Here is a 19,884-nt window from a genome sequence, read left to right as displayed (position 1 = left end):
TTGGAGAAACACTCCAGATGGGACTGGTCGGCTGCATGCCAACGCGCTTTTGAAGTCTCTAAGCGGAAGCTGTTGGCGTCACGCATGCTTGTTCACTATGACCTCCAGAAGCCTCTGACCTTGGCTTGTGATGCCTCACCCTATGGTCTGGGGGCTGTACTGTCTCACATCTTACCTGATGGGTCAGAAAAACCAGTGGCATTTGCCTCCAGGTCTTTGACAAAAGCAGAAAGCAATTACTCACACATTGACAAAGAGGCTCTTGCGCTGATATGGGCAATTAAGAAGTTTCATCTTTACCTGTATGGTAGGGAATTCACCATACTGACAGACCATAAACCACTCCTTCAGATCTTTAGCCCTGACAAAGGCATCTCTCAGACTACTGCGGCCCGCCTCCAACGCTATGCCCTGTTCTTGGGAGCGTACAGTTATAAAATCCAGTATCGCGGTCATGATGCCAATGCTAATGCGGACGCAATGTCCCGACTGACAGGGAGGTCAATGGACTCCTCTCCACCGGTCAAGAGTTGTCGTTACACCAGCCTGTCCTTCTTGTCTTCTGGGGAGATAGCAGCCCATACAGCCAAGGATACCTTTCTGAAAACAATACTCTCCTGGGTACGGTCCGGTTGGCCTGCAACCGTCACACAGGATTATGAACCTTATTTCCGTAGGCGTATGGAATTAACTGTGGCTGGTAACTGTGTTTTATGGGGAGACCGAGTGATCATTCCACAGACCCTCCGGAGACACATTCTGGGCTTGCTACATACTGGTCATCCCGGGGGCACATGTATGAAACAAAAGGCCCGAGGCTATGTGTGGTGGCCAAACTTAGACTCGGATATCACAACATATGTGAATGCTTGTGCTGGATGTGCACAAACTGCAAGAGACCCTCCTCGAGGGTGCGTCCAGCCCTGGACTTGGCCCACAGTTCCTTGGTTTCGACTACACTTGGACTTTGCAGGTCCGATCAGAGGACACACCTTCTTGATCATAGTGGACGCCCATTCAAAGTGGCCTGAGGTAATTCCTGTTACTCAGCCAACAACTAAGGCAACAGTTTCCATACTGTTACATCTCGCTGCTACATTTGGATACCCCAGAGAAATCGTCACAGACAATGGTGCCCAATTCACCAGTCAGGAGTTTCAGCGTTTCTTGACTGCCCACAACATCAAACACAAGTTGACCGCACCTTACCACCCAGCTACAAATGGTCAAGCAGAGCGGTTTGTGCAGACTTTTAAACGCTATTTCAAAGCTACAGTGGCTACAAGTAAACAGCAGTCCCTGTCACCCCAGCAGCTGGACTCCTTCCTTTCTGCTTACAGAAACACACCACATGCAACCACCGGGAAACCTCCAGCAGAACTCCTTCTGGGTCGGCAGCCATGGACTGTTTTGGACATGCTCCGCCCACAAACAGTCCAGGAACATGTACTGCAGTCCCAAGACAAGATGGTCAAACACCATGAGATTCCCCGATTCACAGCCCAACAAAAGGTATGGGCCCGATCTTATGGGGCTTCCAACACCCGTTGGCTTCCTGCTGTCATTGCAGAGACTTTGGGACCCAAGATGTATAGGGTCTGCCTGGAAGATGGTTCTATTTGCAGAAGGCATGCGGACCAACTGCGCCCTCATTTTCAACTGCATGAATCCCTGACGCCGGCTGAACCACCAGTGTTGCAAGGAACTGCTCCCAGCGGATCAGGATGCATGGGAACTGATGATTGGGGGGACTCTGATCTTTTGAACTCAGCTCCAACAGAGCCCTCCAGCCCTGGTCCGGAGGTTGGTTCACCCACTGAGCTGGGGGATCCCTTCTTGGCACCGCCAGTGCCCATTCCAGTCAACCCTGTTTCCTCCGATCCCGAGTCGATGGGTGCCCGCCCTCAACGACACTGTCGCCCTCCTGACCGGTTTCAGCTTCAAGACCGGTTACGAGACTTTCGACGGGGCCGCCGAAAGTGATCCAATGACATTGTATCCCCGCAATTGTCCCTGGAATCTTCCTCTCACATCTGGATGCAGGAAAAGTCCTGTGCATCTCCTGTGTTTGGAGGACTGTTATTGGACAGTTATTAGTTAATGTTTTGTGCCTTTTCTCGTTTTTTTTGTTTGTTTTTTTGTTTTGTTTTTTTAGGGATGGATGGAAGGTGTTATACCTGAAGGGTTCCACATGTACTGCCACTTTAAGGCTGGCTCCACCCAGGAGTGATGCCAAGCGTCAAGGGGTATGGTAGCCATCTTGGACACATGTAAGAGCCTAATAAGATGTACTGTCCTGAGATGCATGTTGCAGTGTACAGTGAGTACTGGAAATAAACTTCCATTGTTCCAGACCAGAGTCTTGTGTCTCTCACAACACAGAGGATATAACAGAATAAGGACAGCAACAAGCAAGGTTCTCATAGCGATCAGGTTGGGCTTTCCCCTCCAAGTGCTTAGTTGTGTGTCCAACATTGCATTTGACTCTTGGCCAGATAAGATGATTGTTATTGCACGCCTATGGCTGGTGTAAGCCCTTGTACATACAGTCGGAGATTCCGACGGAATGTGTCTGATCGGACCGTTTTGTCAGATATTCCGACTGTGTGTGGTCTGCATTGGACTGTTTCCTTCGCAGTATCCGACGGACCAACTTTTCCAACTTGCCGGTAAAATTTTCCGACAAAATGCTCCGATCGGACATACTCCGATCATGTGTAGAGAATTCCGATCGGACAAAGTGCCACGCATGCTCAGATCAAATTCCTACACCAAAGCTATTGGCTACTAGCGTGAACGTAGTCCAGTCGTAACAAAATAACGTAATCACGTCGGATTTTCCGACAACTTTGTCCGACCGTGTGTATGCAACAGTTTCAGACAAAATCCGATGGATTTGGTTGTCAAAATCTCCGACCGTGTGTACAAGGGCTTAGAGCTATGTGCCTCTATTTCTTTTGTCAAGCTTCAAAATGTGCTGAAGCCAAAGCGAAGTTGAAACATAATAGTTGTCAATGAGCAGTGGTGTCTTGATTGCCCTTTGATATTTAAAATGATACCTATGAGAATGGCAATCATTTGTTTTTAGGATTCCAGTGCTGTGATCCTGGTGAATTACTGAACTGGAACAAACATGTAGGATCAGAGGTTTTAGACTTCACTTGTTACATTCCTGATCCAGGTCAGTGTAACACAAGCCAATGAGCCCCCATAATTTGCTGAATCACATGGGGTTGCCGAAAAACAAGCTTGTTGTTCTTGATGTGGGGAAATCTCTTAATATTTTGCATATGTTTTGGTCTTGTCCAAGATCATTCTCTTTCTGGGCTGAATTGTTTGATATGCTAGCATCTCATCTTAGTCTACAAATTCTGAAGCCTCCGGAGGTTTGCCTATTCGATGTACTTGATAACTATGTTCCACCTACATTGCCATACATTTGTCGCCAGATAAACCAGGCTTTACCTTTGTATAAACTTCTTTACAAAGGACGTGCCTGTTCAAAAAAACTTAAACATCTAATTTGTCCTTACTAGTTTACTTTATACTTCCAAAAATATGTCAATCTCCCCTCTTTTTTTGAGCTCCTTTCATTTAAAGAGCCATTTTCGATATTGTTACCTTGCAATCACACAGTACAATTTCCTAACAGAAACCATGGTCACACTTCAGTACCCAAATTCAACAGCAGGTGGCGCATCAATTCATTTTGATTTCCCTGTTTATTCAAGTCCCCTTTAAAACATTTAGGTCATCCAGATATTTGGCATTAATTTGTGTTGTCTATCAATCAGTTGACAATGAATTTGCAGCATCATTGAATAATGATTAAAAGGACCACATTGACCTACTACCCAAGTAATAATTACAGCCAGATTACAGTCTCGCTGTTGTGTTATGGAGAATGTTCAGGAATTACAATGGCAGCACTACGAACACACAGAGATAAGAGCGGATTAATCTTGCCAGTAGAACTATCTGAAGGTTTAAGGAGCTAATGAAGGATTGAAGCCATCACCTTCCCCTCAAAACTGAAATGTAGGGCTCTTCTGATATGCATGCATTAAAAGCAACCTGTGCTCACAAAAACGCAGATGGTGTCATTGTTAAAGTAAAACTTTGGCCAGGCTATGAACATTTAAAATATTTACACATTTCTACGCAAGCAATACATGAACCTTAAAACAAACCCTTGTGGATCTCTATAGTTGCAGGCACTGTGAAGAAATTCATCATCAAAATATATAACAGAAGCTGTGAAATCCCAACTCATCTTTGCAGCCTGCTAACTAAACGGTTTAGAAAGGGACTGCAACCTGGCTTCAGAGTCTCTGCTGTGATTGTTGAGGATGAATTACTTCACGGTTCATGCAGCAACAGAGGTCAGTGAGGGCTTGTATTAAGGCTCATTTACTGCTTCTTAAGGGTTAGTAATACTAATGCCTATAGCCTGGACACAGCTCATTCTGAAAATGCTAACTGCCCGGCTCTCAAGCTGAACCACCGGATTCATAATGGTCAGTAATACAGAATCTGATCAGAAGCCCTGACTTCAGTTTCAGTTAAAGTGTTACTAAACCCAGGACCCTGTATTCACTATATCTGGTCTCCCACAGTACACAGAACATGGAAATGCAATAGTTTTGGTAAATATAAACGGCTAAATACCTTTTTTCATCAGCAGTATATAGCAGTCTTATGCCGCGTACACACGATCGAATTGTCCCGCAGACTTAGTCAGGCAAACAATCCGGCAAACAGTCCGCCTGATTTCTAACGCGATGACGTACAGCACGTACGGCGGTACTAGAAAAAGGAAGTTCAATAGCCAGTAGCCAATAGCTTCCTTCTCGTACTTGCTTCTGAGCATGCGTCATTCTTAGTCCGCCGGACTAGCACACTGACGAACGGATTGTCCGCTAAAAGCCAAGTCCGCCGGACGATTCGATCATGTGTACTCGGCATTAGAAGCAGTGACCTCTATCAGTGTCTGGTTAAAGCTTGTAGGAGGAGTTTTCATTCTCCTCTCACTGTCCTATGAGGCTGCAGGATCCCTGACCCTTGATCTGGACAGTGCTGATGGGCCCTGTGCTGATCACATGCACTCTCTCAAAGAAAAAAAAAACACTCTAGCAATACACACCAAACTGAGCACGTGCAGAGTGACTACAAAGGATCTGTACTATCAGGAGATGGATTAAGGACAGTGGAAGAAGGAAAGATCGGAGAAGACAGGACCAATCAGCCTTTTTTACACAATGCAGAGGATTAACCCCTTAAGTTCCACAATGAGTAAAACAAGCAGGCTATACTGCATATGCAGACTAATTTTACCGTTGTGAGTTTAGTAACACTTTAAGTGGCATCTATAGTCAAAATGTTATTTTAGTTTTGGATAGATTTGGCAAATGTTAAAACCCCTATAAATATGTATCACCAGGATAAATAGAGACATTTAGTCTCCCCTATGGGTACAACATATCCTGGTGCATTACTGGCTGTCTAGTGTGTGTGCGAGTATGATCATCAGGGAGAAGGTATCCTCTTTAGAAAGATGAGATTAAAACTAGTTCTATAGACTATAAAACTCCTCTGAACGTCTGAGTCCTAGCTAGAAATAAAGACATAACATTTTTTACACTCAGGTTTCTCTTTTAGTACAGGATTACTTACATGTCCTGTGATGTTCGAGGTTCTCGACAGACTTTGCCATCCCACCCACAATACGGATTTCGGGCCAGGATACAGTCATAGCATGAGGTGCTTCGGCTACATCCAGACAGTGGTAACTGCAGGACTCCACTCTGTGCTCCAATATACAAACTATTCTGCAAGACAAAGACCAGACACAAGTTCTATTTATTGCATAAATTACATTTTTTTTAATTAGGAACTTGTTGGAACAAGACTTTCATTTGTGACCAACATCTAATTAACTCTGCTGAATCGTTTAATATCATTAGGCAGGCCCAGAATGGCTGGTAGTTCAGATTTCAAAGTGGGTTCAATAAGTTCACTACAAGATGATTAGAATGACAAGAAGACACAAGCTGCCCCGTTTCCAAAACAGTCTTGGAGCTCATAAAAACTGAAATAACACAAGCAGTAAACAAGCCCTAAGAGAGGCTCTTAGAATTGACAATTTGGTAGCAAACCAGAACAATTCAGCAAGTTCAGCGAAATAGAGAGGACATGATGTGCATACAAGAAGTGGATATATAATGACATAAACTAGGTGGAATACATTAGAGCCGTTTTGGCAAGATGTGTCTTTCCAGTATGCAGGCGATACGTTCTCCCATCCCTTCCACTACCCAGGTGCCTCAATCTTTTCTACATGCCTTTCACTCTCACTTTCTCAAGCACCACAATCAACCCTCTTCACAGGCTTTATCATATAGACTAGAGAGCAAAGCTTAAAAAACGCTCATATAAAATAAGAACTGAAACCATGGATAGTGATTATTTACTCTGCTGTTTTCTTTTATTCTCATTGAGCTTTAATGATAAATAAGTACAAAACCAACTGGGCTTAACCTGGCTCAAATTTCCACAGAAGAAAAAACTGAAGAAAATATAGAAACCATAGTAAAAAAAACATTGTCACACATAAGAGTGGATACACTTGGTTCCACCATAGTGAAAGAACCGAATTAACCAGAGATTTACAAAAATATAAAGTAGGGGCAAAAGGGGACTTCCATCTCAAAACAATTGCTTACCTGGCATTAAACAAAAGACCCAAAAGGGTTCTAGATGCTCTTGTAAAGGCCATAGGGTCAACCGACCCCAGCAGACAAATACCCTTGTGTAAGGGGCACAGACAACCCTCCCTTTGGCTCTGTATGAGTCTTCTAGACCTTCAAGGCAGTGCCCTATGCCCAGTTCCATTCCAGGCCATTACAAGAAGACATCTTGTTGGCTTGGAACAGAAGGGGACAAGCCCGGGATTATTCAATGTTCTTATCTCCTCAGGCACGCTTAAGCCTAAACCTGGTGGTTGCAGGATCAGAACCTGCGACAGGGAAAATCCTTCCTCCTGGTAACTTGGAGAGTACTGACTACAGATGCCAGTCTCTCAGGCTGGGGAGCAACCCCAGAGGGGCTCACAGCTCAAGGGAAAAGGTCAAGGACAGAACAGATCCTGGCCATCAATGTCCTGGAATTACGGGCAGTACGTCTGGCCCTACAGTCCTGGATGGTGAATCAGGCCTGCCCTATCAGGGTTCAGCTCGACAATGCCACTGCAATGGCCTATATAAACCACCAAGGGGGTACCAGGAGTCGTTCAGCTCTGAAGGTGGTGAACCACATACTAGCCTGGGCAGAGTGACATATTCTGATTCTATCGTCAGTTCATATCCCAGGAGTAGAGAACTGGAAGGCAGATTATCCCAGCCGCCAGCAGATCTGCCTGGGGGAATGATCCCTACACCCAGGGGTGTTCCAGGAAATTTGCCACCATTGGGGATGGCCAGAGGTCAACCTACTGGCATACAGGTTCAACAACAAGCTACATCAGTTTGTGTCCTAACCAAGAGATCCTCTGGCAACCAAAGCAGATGCTCCGGTAGTTCCATGGAGCCAGTACTCCCTGGTTTTTGCTTTCCCTCCAATCCCTCTCCTTCCACATTTGTTGTGCAGGATTCGAAAAGAGAGGGTTCCAGTCATTCTGGTGGCATTAGCCTCGCCAAGAAGGCCCTGGTTCCCAGAGATTGTGAGACTGACATTTGGCCATTGGACGCTTCCACGTCACCCTAATCTACTATCTGAAGGTCCTATAATCAATCACAATTTACAGTCTCTAAATTTGAGGGCATGGCTATTGAAGCCAGGTTGTTAAAGGACCATGGCATCTTGGGACCAGTGGTGTCTACCCTAGTGAATATTAGAAAAGCTGTCACTAGGAAGATCTATCATAAGGTCTGGAAGACTTATATTGCTTGGTGTGAAGCCAAAAAATGGCATCCTCGGAAATACATGATTGGGAGAATTCTCTCTTTTCTACAGTCAGCTGTGGAAATCAAATTGGCCGAGTACAATCAGAGGTCAAGTTTCAGCCTATCAGTATTCTTCCAAAGGCCTTTAGCCTCCCATTCACTGGTCTGAACCTTTATGCAGGGGGCAACTCGCTTGCTTCCCCCCTTTAGGTCACCTATGTGCCCTTGGGACTTGAACTTAGTGCTGTCTATCAAGGAAATTCCATTAGACTTGCTATCACGCAAGCTACCCTTCATGATGGCCATCACCTTGGCTAGAAGGGTGTTGGAGTTGGCGGCCCTTTCGTGCAGGGAAACATACTTGATCCTTCACCACGACAGGGCCGTGTTACGACCTGTTCCATCCTTTTTTACCAAAAGTGGTGTCGGCCTTTCATTTAAATCAGGACATTATTTTGCCTTCTTTTTTTCCTCTCAGCCTCATTCGGCAGAAGAGACGACTGCATTCTTTGGACGTTGTCCGGGCAGTCAAGGTTTATTTGTCTAGATCTGCGGAGATCCGAGAAGCAAACTCCTTTTTTGTTTTACCAAAAGGACCCAAGAAGGGGCAGGCAGCTTCTAAAGCTTCCATTGCCAATTGGGTCCATCAATTGGTCATTCAGACCTATGGTCTGAAACGTAAAGCTCCTCCCTTTAGGGTGAGAGCTCATTCTACTAGGGGTGTTGGAACCTCCTGGGCTTTTCGCCATCAGGTATCTGTGGCTCACATTTGTAAGGCTGCCACCTGGTCTTCAGTGCATACGTCTCCCTACCCTCAAGGCTATTGCTCTGAGACGTCCCAGCAGGTAATGGATATTAACCTAACTCTGTTTCCCATGATGTATGAAAAAAAAATAGGATTTTTTCATCATACTTACCTGTAAAATCCTTTTCTTTGAGTACATCATGGGACACAGAGGTCCCTCCCCTCTTTTTTGAGATTTCAGTGCTTGGGAATCCTGTATGGGCAGGGTTATATAGGGGATCACTTCCTGTCTAAAGACCTTTGGTCTACCAGTGTCCATTCAACTGGAGATGAAGTATAACCCAGCAAGTAATGAATATTAGCCAAACTCTGTGTCCCATGATGTCCCAGTATGAAAAAAATCCTATTTTTACAACTCCAGCTGCTCTAAAGTGATAAAAATGTAACATTGGATTGGCTAAGGATAATCACACTTAGAGTTTCTTTTTTATTAATAAGTAAATAAGTCTGCAAATATCAAACATTTCCCATGCCCTTTCTTGAAAATATATCAACATGGCACAATTTTCAGGACTTTGTGCTATTTAATTTTTACTTCATTATCAGCAATAGACTGGGTGAGGTTATTTTTCACTGTGATTGGAATCCTACCTGTTGATTAGGAAAGAATGTTGAATACAAAGCCAGAAAAGCTAGGTATTGTAGAGATAACACTGGAATTGCTGGCAAACGATTATTTGACATAGATTATCGTGACTATAGCAATGGAGAATGCTATCAAATTAGAAAATATTTACAATTGTCTTTTTATTGTGAATTATTAACCATCTGCTTACTGGGCATTTAAACCACCTTTCTGCCCAGACCAATTTTCAGCTTTCAGCGGTGTCACTCTTTGAATGACAATTGCGCAGTCATGCTACAGTTTATCCAAATTAAATTTTTATAATTTTTTTCACACAGATAGAGCTTTCTTTTGGTGGTATTTAATTGCTGCTGAGTTTTTTATTTTTTGCTAAATAAAACAAAAAGGGACCGAAATTTTGAAAAAACAAAAAAAATTAACTGTTTCATAGTTTGTTCTAAAATCTTAAAAACAGGTAATTTTTCTCCTTCACTGATGTGCGCTGATGAGGCTGCACTGATGGGCGGCACTGATAAGGTTGCACTAATGGGCACTGATAAGCACTGATGAGGTAGCACTGATAGGCAGCACTGAAGGGCACTGATAGGTGGCACTTATAAGCAGCACTGATGGGCACTGGTAGGTGAGACTGATAGGCAGCACTGATCTGTGGCACTGATTATTAGACACTGATGGGCGTTGATTGGCAGCACTGGTGAGGACCGATGGGTGGCACTGTGGGTACTGGTAGGTGGCACTGGCAGGTGACACTGGTGGGCACAGACGCGGCTTTCTGAGTGAGGGACCGATGTCTCTCTGTCAGAAGCCGGTGATTGTTTTTTTTCCCCCTCACGCTGACATCTTGAGGAAAAATACTGATTACTGAGCTTCTGTTTAAATCACGTGATCAGCCGTTACTGACTGACAGCTGATCACATGGTAAGGGGCTGGGATTGACCCCTTACTCAGACTCATTGATCACAGAGCGGGTCGCACAGACTCCGCTTGCTCAGGACATCCATGGTAATTAAGGCCCGTGCTGCAGCCGTCTTTTGGCAAGAAGTTAAAATAATATGTAGATCCAATACACTGCTTAAAAGGGGTTGAAAACCCTCAAGGTTTTTCACCTTAATGCATTCTATGCATTAAAGCGGGAGTCCGCCGGGACTCCGCGTTTTTTTTTTTTAAAAGCCAGCAGCTACAAATACTGCAGCTGCTGACTTTTAAAATAGTGACACTTACCTGTCCAGCGCGCCCGCGATGTCGGCACCCGAAGCCGATCTCTAGATCGTCTTGTCGGGTGCTGCCGCCGCCATCTTGGGTATGGGAATCAGGAAATGGAGCCTTTCGGCTTAATTTCCCGGTTCCCTACTGCGCATGCGCGAATCGCGCTGCGCAATAAGGATGGTCCCCGCTGCCTCTGGGATCTGTGCGTTTCCCAGCAGGCAGCGGGGCACTTGCGGAAAGGGGCGGGCACTTGCGGAAAGGGGCGTAATCTACGCCCCTTTCCGCAGAGAGCTATCCCGGAAGTGGGTGCAGAATACCTGTACTGTACAGGTATCTGCACCCCCCTCCCCCCTGAAAGGTGCCAATTGTGGCGCCGGAGGGGGGGAGGGTTCCGATGAGCGGAGGTCCACTTTAGGGTGGACCTCCGCTTTAAGGTGAAAAACCGCCTGTGATGCAGCAGCCTCCCACTTACCTGAACCTGTTCTTTCCAGCGATGGGGACAAGCACACCAACTCCAGCCGGTGTCTCTGGACCTGATTGGATAGATTGATAGCAGCGCAGCCATTGGCTCCCTCTGTTGTCAAATCCAATGACACGGGAGCCAGGGGGCCGGGCCGAGTCCTGCTGTCTGTGTCAATGGACGTAGCAGCATGACATGGGAACGATCTCGCATTAGTGACCCGAGGGAGAGCGGCTCTCCACCGGGGCACTCGAGAAGAAGAGGCGCGCCACTGAGGGACCCCAGAAGAGGAGGATTGGGGCCACTCTGTGCAAAACCAACTGCACAGAGGAGTTAAGTATGACATGTTTTTTTTTTTTTTTTTTTTTTTAAACAAGAACCTGTACATATCCTTTAATAAAGCTGTCCATAGATGACAAAGAATGGTTATATGATATCTGCACAAAATCTAACCTCCTATCCATTAATGCCTGCAGACAGAGTATATGCTTGTTCAGAATATGATGGAAGGAAGAATTAATTGATAATTCAAATCTAGCCAAAAATAGTTGCAACAGCCTCTAATGTCTATGAGATAATTTAAGAACAGAGAGCTCAACCCCCAAACTAATATGGTAAATTAAAAAGGTTTAGTAAATGCAGGTTTACCCAGGGTAGCGTAGCCTATGGTAATGTTAATATTTAGTAAGCAGCTCTATTCCTCAATAATAGCAATTTTTTTTCTATTTTAAATCCAGTAAAACTTACAAATGCATAAAACAGCAAACAAGACACATTTACCACCAGGTTGGATCCAATGTGCTGCTGGCAACCTAAACTTACTCATGCAGAGCTAAGTGACAGTGACTCTGCAAAGGGCAATACTCACATTGCCAGCACCCCCTCACTCCTCCACAGCATACAACACTATAGAGCACCAGCGGGTATGGGAGGAGCTTGTGACCTGTAATGGTACCCAGGCCAAGCAACATACTGCTATACCCAAGCATGGTCACATAACCAGTGGAGTGACTTCAGCGGTCACCCAGGTTGTTGCCAGAGCCGATTTCAGCATTGGCTTCAGATAAGCAAAGAGCTGAGGGGCCACAGGTAAGTTGTGTATTGGGGGGGGGGGGGGGTTGGGGGTGCCCTCAGACATTTTCCTTTTCCTTGCATAAATAGGGTGACAGTGTCACCACTGCTCGGTTAGTGTATCACTATTGCTCTTCCGTTTAGTTTCAAATGGCACAGTAGTTTAGAGCTCCAAGTTTCTGAAGGTGAAAGACTGCTTATATGCAAAGTAGTAGATCTTTAGGACCCTGAAATAATATGTTGTATTTGTGGCTTTGGGTACACTGCCATTTATTAGGAGGCTTGGTCATTAACACTACCCCATCATTATGGCAAAGTACAGGTGTTAAGCCAACTCATTCACAGAACCAGAGCTTTTTATTTTTGTTCCTGGTTTGGACCAAGACGACATGCTGGAAGAGATGCTGTTGGAAGAGATGGTCATATTTGTTTTCTATTTCTATTTGTTATTATGGTCTCTTGGGGACTTCATAAGAATCAAATGTTTCTGAAAAGGTTGTTGCACTGCATTAGAGTTTTCTTATGAGTTCAGTATACCTGTAAATAGTGCTTAGCAAAGTATTTCTTTAAAGAAGAACTGCAGTCTGCTCATATCATTTGCCATTCTGAAGCTTCCCTCCAAGCACTTTGCATATTATTTTATATATTTTATATATACTGTGATTCTGTACTTGCCAAATATGCTGCAGAAATCTCCCACAACGGAGTCTGGCTGCAACCATTTTAACTGTGGGCAGCTGAAGCTGCTGCCTGTTCACTTCCTGGATTTTCACAGACACACCTCCAGCTCTGCAGCCCTCCAGCTCTGATTGTCCCTCTTATGACTCACCCCCTCCCTTCCTGGCAAACTCTCATGAGAGTTAGAGAGAGAGCTGTGCATGGGGTCATAAGCCTTGGCTTATTACCAGACAAGAAATGGGAAGTGGGCTGTATAAGATATTTACTGGCAAAAAATACATTTTTTACTATCCAAAGTTAAAACAACAAGGGCAGAAGATTTAATGGATGGAAAGATGAAAAAATGACTGAAGGTCTGCTTTAAGGTCACTATAAGCATGAGCTACCATCAAGGATCTGGGCAGCAATCTTCAAGCTGAGCAGATACTGCTGACCACCACACAATACTGACTGTCTGTTCTTGGAAGAACTTGCAATTCATTTTCATCTGGCCACTGCAAGATTCAACTGGCATGATTTGCACTACCATTCACAATCAAATGTCCATTTTTAGCTCTTGGGAAGCTATATAGGCCCAATAAATGCAAATAATGCAAACAGTTTGAAGATCATTAATGACAATATTAAAGGATAACCAAGGACATATAAGGGGTAACAAAATAAGTTTCCAAAATATCAGAAATGCTCTTTATTCCCGAGGCAGATATTCTAAGCACACTGCACAACCTGTGCTGCATTTGTTCCTTGTTTAGTTGAAAGATTGTAGCAGCCTGGTTTCTTGAATAAGAGCAAGTAGGTTACTTCCATCTAGAGTTCTAGACCAACCTCACCAACTTGATATGGAGCCCGGTAATGACAGTAAAGTCACAGATAGGAGATTCTAAGGAACAGCTAAAGATAGAACCTGCAACCTTGAGCAACATCTCACATGAACGTTGGTACAAAGCTGGCCTGTGGTGTAGGCACAAAGAAAGGTCTGCTATGTGCCGATTCCTGGTACAGATAATTATCTTATCCTTCAGGTTTTCTTTAAAGTGGTATATCTTCATATAATCCTCTGTGACCCCTAATGATATTTGCGCCTGTCTCAGTGTTTTATAAAAAAGGTATAAACTGCATTTTTTTTCTATAAAATACAGAGACAGGAGCAAATATCATTAGGAAAAAAAGATGACATAAGAAATTAAAAGTCATTTCAGCTGCAGGAGGGGAGGGCGCAGGCGCTGACACAGAAGCAGACAGGCAGAGAGGGGGGAGGAGGAGGACAAAGGAGCAGAGGAGAGCTGTGGATGATGGAGCCATGTAAACTGACCACAGTGTCAGGGCTCAGCAATTATGATATACCGAGGTCAGTTTACAGGGAGGAGGGCAGAACTAGGCAGGATCAGTCAGGTATTTCAGGTGATAAAAGGGGCCAAATTACACAGCATAAGCACTGTGTTGTGTAATTTGGCTTTAAATTAACATGCTTTAAAGGGGAACAAACACTTTAATTATACATGCAATAACAAAAAACACTGACGGTACCTGTTTCTTGGAGATAACCAATTTCTCTACTGGCTGTGACTTTTTGAAGATCTGGATCTCCTCTATGATATGAACTTGGGATTTGATGACTACTGCCTTGTGAATCCAACCATTATCTGCATTAAAGCATGAGGAACATCAGACACCTAACCAACAGTTTATCAAACACCAATACTTAAATGATTCTGGTAGAAAGAAAAAAAATTACTTGATTCCGTCATCCACACATGCGAGGCGGATGGGGGAATCCTCCCCGCTGAGTCTTTGTATTCTGACAGCAGGGAGACTTCCCAGCTACAGCCGGCAGCGCTGATCAAGCAGAAATTTTCCATCAGGGCAATAGATAGATTGACTTCTGTACAACTACCCTGCCCATACTTTGATTAAAATTTTGCCAGTCCTTGCTGAGCCGGCCAAATTTTGATCCATGCATGGCTGGCTTTAAAACTGGCCATACACTAACTGAAATTCAAAGGCTTCAGCAGGGACCGGCAGAATTTGAATCAGTGTGTGGCTGCTCCTCCTTTACAGAACTTGATCTTTTGAGTTCTGTCAAACAGACATACTGGGAGGGATTCCGCCATCCACCTCATTTGTGTGGATGGAGGAATCTGTTGACAGCATATGACAAGCTTTAGATTCACCAAAAAATATTTGCATCCCCTGCATCTGCAAACTCAGAGACTTATTTGCAAGCTTAGCATGCATATGTACAACATTTATCATTACACTTGCTCTCTTACATAATCCAGGTACATGCATAAGAACCACTCAGGGTATTATTTTAACCAAAGCAGAGAGCCGATTTCCCTGTCCAGCCATTGCAAACAATTTGGCCTACCGGTGAACCCTCTGATGTGCTATTGATAGTTAAAAATAATAAAAGCACATTTCTGACCAATATTAGAAATCCAACCCAAAATCCACACTAGTTATCAAGGCTTCCATCTGCTAAGAAACAGTTTTATTATACAGACCTGTGCCAAGAAACAGGACATCGTATTGTTCCTTATCCAGAGCTGTGACTCTGTCTGCCGCAATCTGGGTATAAATGACGTTCTTCTTCATGAGAACTGGTTGCTTGTCAATAGACTTTACCGCCTCAGCCATGAGAGGATGGAGCTTCACAAAATCCAGGACATTATTGGGGAGATCCTGAGAAGTGGTGTAATTGCTGCTTCGCAGTTCATTTGTAATGCACTGTGTGAAAGAAAGGGTATTAGTGGAATTATTAATGTGGGAGTTCTCTAGAAAATTTCTGCTGATGCTTACATTTTTTCACCTACGCCATTTTCGCTACTTTGAGGTAACTGAACAGTAAATGAAGATCAGATAAAACAAGAACAAATCAAGGAGAAACCTCTAAACCTGTAATGTTTTCACGGTCTTGAAACATTTCTTTATGAAGCCATAAAGCCTGGTAAACACAAGCAGTTTTTCTTTCGTTTTACCCAGCAGGCTGAATTGAACACAAAAAGAAAATGTGGCGCTCGCTGTATTAACTATGCAATGTTAGTACAGCAATCTCTCCACTGAGCTATTGTGTTCAGACAGGGGTACTGCCCCCCGCCAGAACACACCGGTCAGCAACTGAAACAATTGGCTGCGAGAACAAATTGGATCTTGATCAGCAGCTGTTTTTACAGCATGCCTCTGATGTTTGGCCAGCTTCCGGACAGGCTGTAGTACACCCGGGCCGAATTCCGGACAGTTTCTGTTGAACCAGCCGATACTAGACGACATTCAGCCCGTGTGAACCAAGCTTAAAGGTGCGTGAAGTAGGAAATCAGGGAGTCAGTCTTGATATCCTTTCCTCCTGGCATTTCAGTGACGCAAAACATGCCGGGAGGAAAGTTCTGAGCCAGAAGATAAGTGAACATGAGGCTCCTGTTACCTATTCTCCATGCATGACATCCTCAACATAGAAACTGGCAGGGAGACTGGCACCAGTCTCATTGCTGGAGGTGAGGTGGCAGGGCCAGGAAGAGTGGGATGTGACTCTAGCAGCAATCAAGTACCTATACAGCCACACACCTACTTACAAAGCAGTGAGTTGTTTTTGTTCTAACAATTTGATTAGCCTTACATATACAGTACTATATGTCATTGGCTACCTAAAAGAAGTACAGCAATGATGTACAAAACATATCTTTGGTGGTCAAAGGGTTACAGTATAACTACACTGCTGCTAAATATGCTACAATTTTACTGAAACAATGCTAATATAATGGCTAAACTTTACTGAAGAGAAGTCCTGTTTTTGGCAGCTTTCTTGTACATTATTATTATTATACAGGATTTATATAGCACCAAAAGTTTACGCAGTGCTTTACAACATATGGGCAGACAGCACAATTACAATACAATTTTAATACAGTAGGAATCAGGGGGTCCGGCTCATTTGTGCTTACAATATGAAAAAATATGAAAAAAAACTCTATTTCTGGATTTTTTATATTTTTTCATATGCTACATGGGATGACGACAATTACATATCAGATCACATGAGTCAGTTAAAAATGTTCTGGTGCTTACAATATAAGAGGGAAGGTCAATAGATACTAAAGGTAATAACTGGTGCGGAGTTGATGGAGAAAAATAAAAGTACACTTGTTAGGTGGGGGGAAGAGTAGGCCTCTCTGAAGAGAAGGGTTTTCAGGGATTGTCTAAAAGAGGACAGACTAAGAGATAGTCAAATAGATTGGGGTAGGGAGTTCCAGAAATTGAGAGAGGCTTGGGGGAAGTCCTGGAGAGGAGCATCGGAGGAGGTGACAAGGGAGCTAGAGAGCAGGAGGTCTTGGGAGAAGAAAAGAGAACGATTTGGTTGGTATGTTGAGACTAGGTTAGTGATGTAGCTGGGGGTCGAGTTGTGGATGGCTTTGTAAGTTGTTGTTAGGATTTTGAATTTAATTTGTTGGTTGAGCATAAGTCAGTGGAGGGATTGGCAGAGAGGGGTAGAAGACACTAAGCAGTTGGCAAGGTGATTGAGTCTGACAGCAGCAATCATGATGGATTGAAGGGGAGATAGCCTATGTAAAGGTCAGCCAATGAGGAGAGAGTTGCATTAGTCAAGGCAAGATTTGCCTGGGGCGTGAACAAGGAGCTTTACGGCATCATTGGATAGGAAGGGGCATATTTTGGAGATGTTGTGGAGGATTGAGGCGGCAAGCTTTGGAAATTGACCGAGTCCAAAAAAGGATAGTTCAGAGTCCAGGATTACAGTTAGCACCTTGGCATGCGGGGACAAGTTAATAGTTGAGCTGTCGATCTTGACAGAAAAGTTAGAGGAAGAATGTGGAGGAGAAAATATTATGAGCTTGGTTTTGGATAGATTGAGGAATTAGCGTGACATCCAGTCAGATATGTCTGTTAGTAAATTAGTGTTGCATGTGGAGCCTGATGTAGTGAGGGGTAGAGATATATAATGGATATAAAAACTGTACAACCCAATTGAAAAACAAACTGAATCTTTTAGGGGGGGAGTAAAAATAAAAAACGAATATAATGTGGTTGCAAAGCTGTGTATTATAACTGAAGATGTAGCTGTGTTCAGAATTAAGCAATCACCTTTAAACTAATGTTAAATAGGAGTCAGTACACACCTGCAATCTTTTAAAGTGCCCCTGATTATCCCCAAATATAGTTCAGCTGTTCTAGTAGGTCTTTCCTGACATTTTCTTAATCGCATCCTACAGCAAAAGCCATGGACCGCATTGAGCTTCCAAAGCATCAGAGGGATCTCATTGTTAAAAGGTATCAGTCAGGAGAAGGGTACAAAAGAATGTTCAAGGCATTAGATATACCATGGAACACAATTCAAACCCATCCCCCCGTGGGCACAGTTACAAATAACAGACAATATTGGCACAAAACCTTCAGGCTTCTAGAAAGCTGAACTTGAAGAGGAACTTCATCTTTCAGCATGACAACAACCCAAAGCATAAAATGCTAATCAACAAAGGCATAGCTTTACCAGAAGAAGATCAAAGTTTTGGAATGGCCCAGCCAGAGCCCAGACTTGTAGCCAATTGAAAATCTGTGGGTTGATCTGAAGAGGGCTGTGCACAGGAGATACCCTCGCAATCTGACAGATTTGGAGTGCTTTTGCAAAGTAGAGTGGGCAAATATTGCCAAGTCAAGATGTGCCATGCTGATAGACTCATACCCAAAAAGACTGAGTGCTGTAATAAAATCAAAAGGTGCTTCAACAAATGATTAGTTTAAGGGTGTGCACACTTATGCAACCATATTATTTTAGTTTATTTTTACTTCCCTCCACCTAAAAGATTTCACTTTGTAGTTCAACTGAATTGTACAGTTAATAGGTCGCATTAAATGTGGAAAAAGTTCTGAAATTATTTATCTGTCTCATTTTTTTACATTACAGAAAGTTGACATTTTAACAGGGGTGTGCAGACTTTTTATATCCACTGTAGATTTTGGTGTCATCAGCGTAAAGATGATATTGGAAGCCATGGGAGGCTATTAACTGACCCAGGGAGGAAGTGTAGCTTGAGAATAGGAGAGGTCCAAGAACAGAACCTTGGGGGACCCTGACATAGAAAGGAAGAATTGTATATATCACTGAAGGTGCGGTGGGATAAGCAGGATGAGAACAGACGAAGAGTACAGTCACGAAGACCAAAGGAGTAATATCCTGCTGTGCTCTGAAAAACCTTCAAGAAAGCAGACTGCTCATTCAATGTGATACAGTTGGAGATGGAGTTGAGAGCTTCAAGAGGTAAGGGCAGTTTTAGGTCAAACAAAACCACACCGTTTTTGTGCTCAGGATGCCATGCTTCTAAACGGTTTTACAACAGGTTAACCACAGGGTCATTTGGAGGTTTACAACATCCTGCTTTAGTAGTAAATGAGATTTGTGATGCCTGTTTTTTTTGATAATTGTGTCTTATGCTGGGGTACACACGATCCGAATATCAGCTGGTTCAGCGGGAACCGGCAGACATTCGGCCTCTGTGTATGGTAAGCTGCCTGTCTCACAACTGGCTTCTGTCAAACAAGCTGGAAAACCAGCATCTGACCAGCATCTGACCAGCATCTGACCAGCATCTGATCAGCATCTGACCAGCATCTGACCAGCATCTGATCAGCATCTGACCAGCATCTGACCAGCATCTGACCAGCATCTGATCAGCATCTGACCAGCATCTGACCAGCATCTGATCAGCATCTGACCAGCATCTGACCAGCATCTGACCAGCATCTGACCAGCACTGGCAGCCGAAGGCTGTGAACACTGACCAGCGTGTTCTGGCGATTTTGTCACCAACTTGTGAATTTTTGAGAAAAAAGGGTGGCACTGTGTTTAGTATGACTTTCTCATTCCCTCCACAGTCTGGGGCTGGTCAGACCATAAACAACGTGATAATGAAGCATTTGCTTTCCTCTATTTAGGGCAAGGGGTTATCATTTTGGCAGGATATGTCTTACAGTTCTGAACTGAAAGACTAGATATTCCTTATGCAGTATTTTTAATACATTTCCCCTCAAGATTCATTAATCATAATTTTAGGTATAGTCTGGTAACCCTTTAACAGTGTCTCCATTATATCCCCTTATATATTTTTAAATAATCTGAAATCTGCGTATA

General features: G+C 43.7%; 1 protein-coding gene across 1 annotated transcript in view; it reads right to left on the bottom strand.

Moving 5' to 3' along the window:
* Positions 1-19,884, bottom strand: part of SEMA4G (semaphorin 4G) — a 305,506-nt gene that overhangs the window by 28,274 nt on the left and 257,348 nt on the right. Inside the window, exons 11-13 of the mRNA XM_077455317.1 lie at positions 15,251-15,473; positions 14,274-14,389; positions 5,674-5,828 (exon numbers count right to left, since the gene is read on the bottom strand). Coding sequence (XP_077311443.1) covers positions 5,674-5,828; positions 14,274-14,389; positions 15,251-15,473 — 494 coding nt within the window. The remainder of the gene's footprint in view (positions 1-5,673; positions 5,829-14,273; positions 14,390-15,250; positions 15,474-19,884) is intronic.

This window comes from Lithobates pipiens, unplaced genomic scaffold, assembly GCF_037356315.1.
Source record: "Lithobates pipiens isolate NorthernLeopardFrog02 unplaced genomic scaffold, aLitPip1_a1.2 Scaffold_25, whole genome shotgun sequence".
NCBI lineage: Eukaryota > Metazoa > Chordata > Amphibia > Anura > Ranidae > Lithobates > Lithobates pipiens.
This window is presented reverse-complemented; position numbering and strand designations above follow the sequence as displayed.